The sequence below is a fragment of the Octopus bimaculoides genome, chromosome 23, assembly GCF_046866305.1.
Source record: "Octopus bimaculoides isolate indiv1 chromosome 23, ASM4686630v1, whole genome shotgun sequence".
NCBI classification, from domain to species: Eukaryota; Metazoa; Mollusca; class Cephalopoda; order Octopoda; family Octopodidae; genus Octopus; species Octopus bimaculoides.
In genome coordinates, this window is record NC_142950.1 from 27,379,751 (window position 1) to 27,387,250 (window position 7,500).

At 40.4% G+C, this 7,500-nt stretch overlaps 1 protein-coding gene across 1 annotated transcript in view; it reads right to left on the bottom strand.

Moving 5' to 3' along the window:
• Positions 1-83: 83 nt before the first annotated feature.
• Positions 84-7,500, bottom strand: part of LOC149131341 (uncharacterized) — a 58,342-nt gene continuing 50,925 nt past the window's right edge. Inside the window, exon 3 of the mRNA XM_089340610.1 lies at positions 84-3,040. Coding sequence (XP_089196736.1) covers positions 1,859-3,040 — 1,182 coding nt within the window. The 3' untranslated portion in view covers positions 84-1,858. The remainder of the gene's footprint in view (positions 3,041-7,500) is intronic.

The window sequence follows — 7,500 nt, forward strand, 5'->3', positions numbered from 1 at the left end:
CCAGTAGCTTCAGCGAATAGGAGTGATTAGCTTGCATACTATACATTTTGTTCTGTACAGTAAAAAAAGAAACAACAGCTATGCTCAATGTCTATATTTATTTAAACATATGTGTGTTAATAGCATAATATAATTAATAATTAGTAACTAATATCGAATAATATTTAATTTTTGAATAGACATGAAGTTTAATGTTCATTTAAAGTATCAGCTTTGATATATATGGTGCCTATAATATTTTATACACAGTGGAGCTGATGAAGGGCCAACTGAGTCCAAAGGTAGATTGACTCACCTGTGCGGGGTACAAAACCAGATCGAACCTAATTCCCTACCATCTGTGCCAAACCAACTCCCCTAATAACGGTGTCAAATTTTGGCACAAGGCCAAGATTTTCGGGGGAGGCTTAGGGTAAAGTGATTACATTGACCCCCCCAGTGCTCAACTGGTGCTTATTTTATTAACCCTGGAAGGATGAAAGGCAAAGTTGACCTCGGTGGAATTCAAACTCAGAATGTAAAGACGGACAAAATGTTGCTAAGCGATTTGTTTTGGTATGCTAACAATTCTGCCAACTTTCACTTTCATCTTTTATACCTTAATAATAATAGTAATTTTTTTCTACCTAAGGCCTGAAATTTGGTGGGAAAGTGAGGTTAGTCGTTTTCATCAACCCCAGTGCTAACTGGTAGTTATTGTATCAGCCCTGAAAGGATAAAAAATAAAAGCCAGCCTCAACAGCATTTGAACTCAAATACCACTGAGTATTCTGTTAGGCATGGTAAACATTCTGTCAGTCCATTGCCTTAATTTTGGGGGAGGTGATAAGTCGATTACATCAACCCCAGTACTTAACTGGTACTTATTTTTATCAACCCCCGAAAGGATGAAAGGCAATGTCAACCCCGACGGTGTTTGAACCCAGAACCTGAAGACAGACAAAATTCCGCTAAGCATTTTTTCCCTGGCATGCTAACAATTCTGCCAGCTCACCACAATAATAATAATAATAATAATAATAATAATAATAATAATAATTTTTCTAACAGAAGCACAAGGCCTGAAATTTGGGTGAGGAAGTGGGGTTAGTCAGTCAATTAAATTGACCCTAATATTTGACTGGCACTTTTATTTCATCGATCTCCAAAAAAGGATGAAAGCAAAGCTGATCCTGGTGGGATTTGGACCCTGAATATAAAGAGCCAGAAGGAATACCACAAAGCATTTTGTCCGTTGCTCTAACAATTCTGCTAATCCATCTCCTTCAAAAATCACACTAGTAATAGTACTACGACTAAATACTAAAATATTACTACCAATAATAATAATGATAATAAAAATATTAATAACAAATAATATCAATAACAAATAATGAAAAAGATAATAATAATAATGATAATAATAGTAATGGTAATAATAATAATAATAATAATAATAATAATAGTAATGGTAATAATAATAATAATGGTTTCAAATTTTGGCACAAGGCCAGCATTTTTTTTAGGGGAAAGGGTAAATCAATATCATTGACTCCATTGTTTGACTGGTACTTATTTTATAGACCACCCCACCCCTGAGAGGATGAAAGGGGTAAGTCAACCTCGGCAGTATTTGAACTCAGACCAAAAAGCCGGGAGAAAGAACTACTGCCAAGCATTTCGTCTGGCGTGGGGGAAATGTTTTTTCTGCCAGCCAGCTCGCCGCCTAAATAATAATAATAATAATAATAATAATAATAATAATAATAATAATAATGATAATAATAATGTCCTTTAAAATATTTAAATATCACAAAGTAAGAATTTAACAAGGAATACATGCCATGCTATTGTGCTGCCGACACATGTACAACAGTAGTTAGCAAGCAACTTCACTATCTAGCATCATCTCTCGGACACAACCAGGTTCCTTCTTCTCATTGGAGCCAGACTTTTCCGGAACGTTAGCGTCTGTGGGAGGGGCTGCGTTTTCAGTTTTGTCCGCGTCTTTCCGCATCTCACTCTCCTTGTTGTCCTCTCCACTCATCCCTTTCAGCTCGAGCAAGTCCAAGGTTTGAGTGATTGTGTTTACGGCGTGCTTCCGGGCCTGACGGATGCTGTCGTCGGAACCAGCCTGGATGTTGTCCAGCTTCAACAGCATCCTGGTCAACATCTCCTCAAGGTATTTGTAGCTTTTGTCCTTTTTGCTTCCTTTGAATGTGTTCACCTGAAGTCCCAGCTCTTTAGCGTCTTCAACAATTTTTTCAACCGTCTCGAGAGGAGAAAGAAACTTTTCTGGCTCATACTCCTTCGGTGACCCTTCTTTAGCTGCAGGCTCTTTTCCTGCTTCAGGCTGGGGCTGGGCGTATGTCTGAGGACCCTGCATGTAGACCCCTTGGTTGGGCGGTTGCTGAGTCGGCGGCTTCCTTGCTGTTTGCGGACTTCCAGCGCCAGGGCTGTCAGAATGGCGAACAATCGGTATGACACGTTCCCCAGTGTTTTGACCTCCAGCTTGATGAGACGGACTACTGGTCCATGACCCTTGGAAACCGGCTGGTTGTTGTCCATGTTGATAATTAAACGGATGCTGAGGATGTGGGTGTTGCTGCTGCTGCTGATGCTGTGTTGGTGGCGGCTGTTGTTGCTGTGGTGATGCTGGCTGCTGTTGGCGGTGGGGCATAGTACTTGTCGGGTGAGGCTGACCCTGGAAGTGAGGGTAGTTGAATGCTGGTGTATGCTGGAAGTGTGTCGTGTAATGTGGCCGAGGTGGCTCTGCCGGTTGTGAATTGCTGCCAATGTGTTGGATTGGGATCTCTCGAGCTTCAGAAGCGCCAGGATACTGGTGGCCGCTCTGCTGTTGCGGTGGTTGCGGGGGTGGTGCTGGTTGTCGGTATTGGTAATGTGCTGACGGTGTTGGCACTGTGTGGACAGGAATCTGTCGAGGTTGAGCAGAACTGTAGCCAGCTTGAGGAGTGTAAGCAGAAGACATCTCGTGATTGACTGGGATTTCTACCATCTTCCCACTTTGATTCTGGTACGGATTTTGGAAAAACCTTTGCGGCTGGAAATAGAATAAAAAGAGAGAAGAAAAAAAGGTAGAATTAGTGAGAAATATTCCACAAAATGCAACAATGAGAAAGAATTCTTTTTTTTTTTTTAACTAGTAACAAAAAGTAACTACAGTCACAGACAAGGCTCTGTGGTTAAAAAGCTTACTTCCTATCCAAAGGGTCTTGGGTTCAGTCCTACTGTACAGTACCCTGGGCAGGTGACTTCTACTATAGCTCTGAGCAGATCAGAACCTTGTGAGTGAATTTAATTGATGGAAACTAAAAGAAGTCTATCATGCTTACGTGTGTGTGTGTGTGTGTGTGTGTGTGTGTGTGTGTGTGTGATTTTTTGTTTGTGTACATCCTTGTCTAGACATCACATGATGGTTGTAAATGAGCATCGACCATCATACAAGTGAGGTTGTTTGTTTCCAGTCTTGTGTGGAAAAAAACATGCCTATAGCTATATGGGAAAATAATATTACCTTGCTTGGAAAACAGGTGAGGGCTGGCAAAAGGTATATAAAAAAAAAAAAAAAAAGCATCCGGCTATAGAAAATCTGCCTCAGTGTATTACAACTGATCCATGTAAGCATGGAGAACTGGATGTTTTCAATGATGAAAACCTTTTGACTCTGGGTGAAGCGAGGCGGGGGGAGCAATAGATCTAGAAACGGTACATATAATTAGAAATATCACTGCTTCTTCTGTTATAGCTACAATAGTCACCACCGAGGTTGTTGTTATTGTTTCCTGTTGTAACTAGATTAAAGTCTGACTCACCCACAGATCCAATATTCTCAATACAGCAACAACAACTGATATGACAATTAAAAGGGGCCGTGGGGGGCCACCCAACCATGAAATACGCTTCCCCTTGCTAATGATCACGACTCCAATGAACAGACGAACCGTGAATGTTGTTAAGGAAAAACAACATTAATTAACTCCTCCTTCCAATGAAATCCTAAGGGATCCAGAGAAAGTAGGGAGACCATCTATTAATTCATCCCCTTCACCTACACTTCCTGGCCTTTGTGGCAGATTACTCAATCAGGGTTTCAATCAAAGCACAGTGTTTCACACACACGAGAGGCGTGTGTATATGTGTGTGTGTGTGTTAGAGCTGTGTGTGAATGTGTTTATGTGCATATATGTATATATATATATATTCAGGACATATATATTCATTAGGTTTTATTTATATATATTAGGCATGAGTATATGCAATACAAGATTGTGCGAGTGTGTACACCAATATATATGTATGATATATATATATATATGTATGTATATGTGTGTGTGTGTATATATACATACATGTATATATATATATATATATATATATATATATATATATATATATATATACATATATATGTATGTATATATATATGTGTGTGTGTGTGTATATATATATATATATATGTATATATATATATATATATACATGTGATGATGATGATGATGATATATATATATATATATATATATATATATATATATATATTAGAACATATATATGATGCTGAGAAGAGAACACAACACTACCAGGGAAAGAGGTGTAGATACGGTTGATTGATAAACCAATCGTTGAACATCAATACCATTTCCCTAACTCCTCCTTCTCCTCCTCCTCCTCATCATGTCCCCTACCTGCCGCCGCCGCCACCACCACCACCACCATTATTTACTATATATTTATCAACTGCCTTGTTCGTAAGCATTCTAACCACTCACATGGTCTCATGAAAAACATACATTACATTCTATCCTCCCTCTCTCTCTCAACCGTTGATAAAGAAAGATGAAAGCATTTTGCAATATTAAAACATCTCAAAATTAAGAGAACAATAAGCTTCACAAATGAAGCTGCTTCCACAAATTATTTGTTATTCAGAGAACAACAAAAACCAATGGTAATAAAAAACAGAATAAGCATAGGCATGGATGCATGGTAAGAAGTTTTCTTCCCAACCTCATGGTTGCAGGTTCAGTCCCACTGTGTGGCACCTTGGGTAAGTATCTTCTATTACAAAGCCCTAAGCCAACCAAAGCCTTGTGGACAGATTTGGTAGATAGAAACTGAAAGAAGTCCATTGTATATGTGTGTGTGTGTGTGTGTGTGTGTGTGTGTGTGTGTGAGTGAGTATTTTTGGGTCTTTGTGTGTTCAGGACAGTGTGACCAACCAAGAAGTGCTGGACAGGGCTTGTTCCACAAGCATTGTGGCAATGTTGCTGAAGGCTCAGTTACGATGGGCCGGCCATGTCATCAGAATGACTGACAACTGTGTACCCAGACAGTTGTTGTATGGTGAGCGCATGCGGGGCTCGCACAAACGAGGAAGACCTAAACTGAGGTACAAAGACACATTTTGTTTGATGCTCTAATGATTCTGCCAACCTACTACAACACTGCTTTTCATCCTCCTCCTCAGGTGAATCAGCTGGTCAAGCCAGCTAAGGCAGCCAGCCAGCTTGAGGTGTCTTAGTAACAGTGACCACATGACAGAGCACAGAGAGAAGCTAAAAATTTCTACTGGTCAACAAATGGGCTTATGATTCCTCAAGGCCAGGTTCAGCTGCACCTCTTCAAAAAAAAAGAAAAAAAAAGTGTAAGGGGTGGGTGGGGTGCAGGGAGAGAGAACCCCCCCCCAAAAAAAAAAAAACAGTGAACAAATATTTACAGAGTATAAACTTTCAATAGATCAGCCCAGTTTGAAGTGAGTCACCACCACTCCCTGCCACTAGCACCACTACCACCACCCCAACACTATTGCCTGCCAACCAGTTTTACATCATTTTCTCTTTCTTTTGTTGACAAGGCTTCTAGAATGCGCCTCGACCTCCTGCCACCTTCACATACAAACAAAACTGGTTGAAGTCATGCACACTGTCATTTGTTGAGAAATCTAGAAAGTCCCAGCACCACAACCACCAACATCACAAACTCTCTTACTTACTCTCTCTCCCTCTCTGTCCCCTTTTGTTGACAAAACTTCCAGAAAGTCCCGCTGCCACCATACTGCGATCGTAACATATTTAATTTATCAAAGTTAAGATATAATCTACAGCCACTGTCTGTGTATATATGCGAGCGTTTGTGTGCCTGTGTGTGTGGTTAGTGACAAAATCAGGATTAACTTTTTGTTCACAAGCATAGCTAGAGGGAGGGAGTCTGTCCCGGGCAGCACCACTTTTGGGTCTGCTGGAAGCAATATGTATTTTTGCGGGGCCTCGGGGATGGTGGCAAAATGAAGGGCTGCCCTCGGGTGGCACACATTCTAGCTACTCTAATGCCTTTGTTACTCTTTACTCTTTTACTCTTTTACTTGTTTCAGTCATTTGACTGCGGCCATGCTGGAGCACCGCCTTTAGTCGAGCAAATCGACCACAGGACTTATTCTTTGGAAGCCTAATACTTATTCTATCGGTCTCTTTTTGCCGAACCGTTAAGTTACGGGAACGTAAACACACCAGCATCGGTTGTCAAGCGATGGTGGGGGAATAAACACAGACACACAAACACACATACATATATATATATATATTCTCTTCACAATCATCTTTCTGTATAAGTTATTGGTTTTGTTGCTTTTTGGGGTAACTTTATATTTATATGGGCATATATATATATATATCTCCTGTGCAGGTGGCACGTAAAATACACCACTTTGAGCGTGGCCGTTGCCAGTACCGCCTGACTGGCCTTCGTGCGGGTGACACGTAAAAGCACCCACTACACTCTCTGAGTAGTTGGCGTTAGGAAGGGCATCCAGCTGTAGAAACTCTGCCAAATCAGATTGGAGCCTGGTGTTGCCATCCGGTTTCACCAGTCCTCAGTCAAATCGTCCAACCCATGCTAGCATGGAAAGCGGACGTTAAACGACGCCGACGACGATACGATGGGCTTCTTTCAGTTTCCGTCTACCAAATCCACTCACAAGGCTTTGGTCGGCCCGAGACTATAGTAACTTTTTTCTGTCGAGGGCTTATATGCCCCATTATTAGACTAGTCTCCTTAGTCGTTTACATGGTGATCTCTATAAGCTTCAAGCTTATAAATATATATAACTATCACACACAATTTCATTCTGCCACTTGACATGTTGAATTTATACAGCTGACAACTTAAACCAGGGGTCGGTGAACTGGAGTAAGTTACCTCAAGTGGGGTAAAAATAAAATTCTTGGGGGTAATGAGGACTCATTGGACATAGGTAAAATTATATAAAAAAATGTGTCCCTTGTTATGACAAATTTTTCTGCTGGCAGCACTACATCTGTCCAATGTAATGGATGTGTAAATAGATTCATATAAATGTACTCAATAAACCTTTAGAATTCAAAGAATCTATGATTTTCTTCCTTTCAAATCAAGGAGGTAACCCCTCAGTGTAGATAAATAGATTTTGCAGTAAATGGTGGACACAATCATAACTTTTTTTCCCATATGACGCTAACACACAAA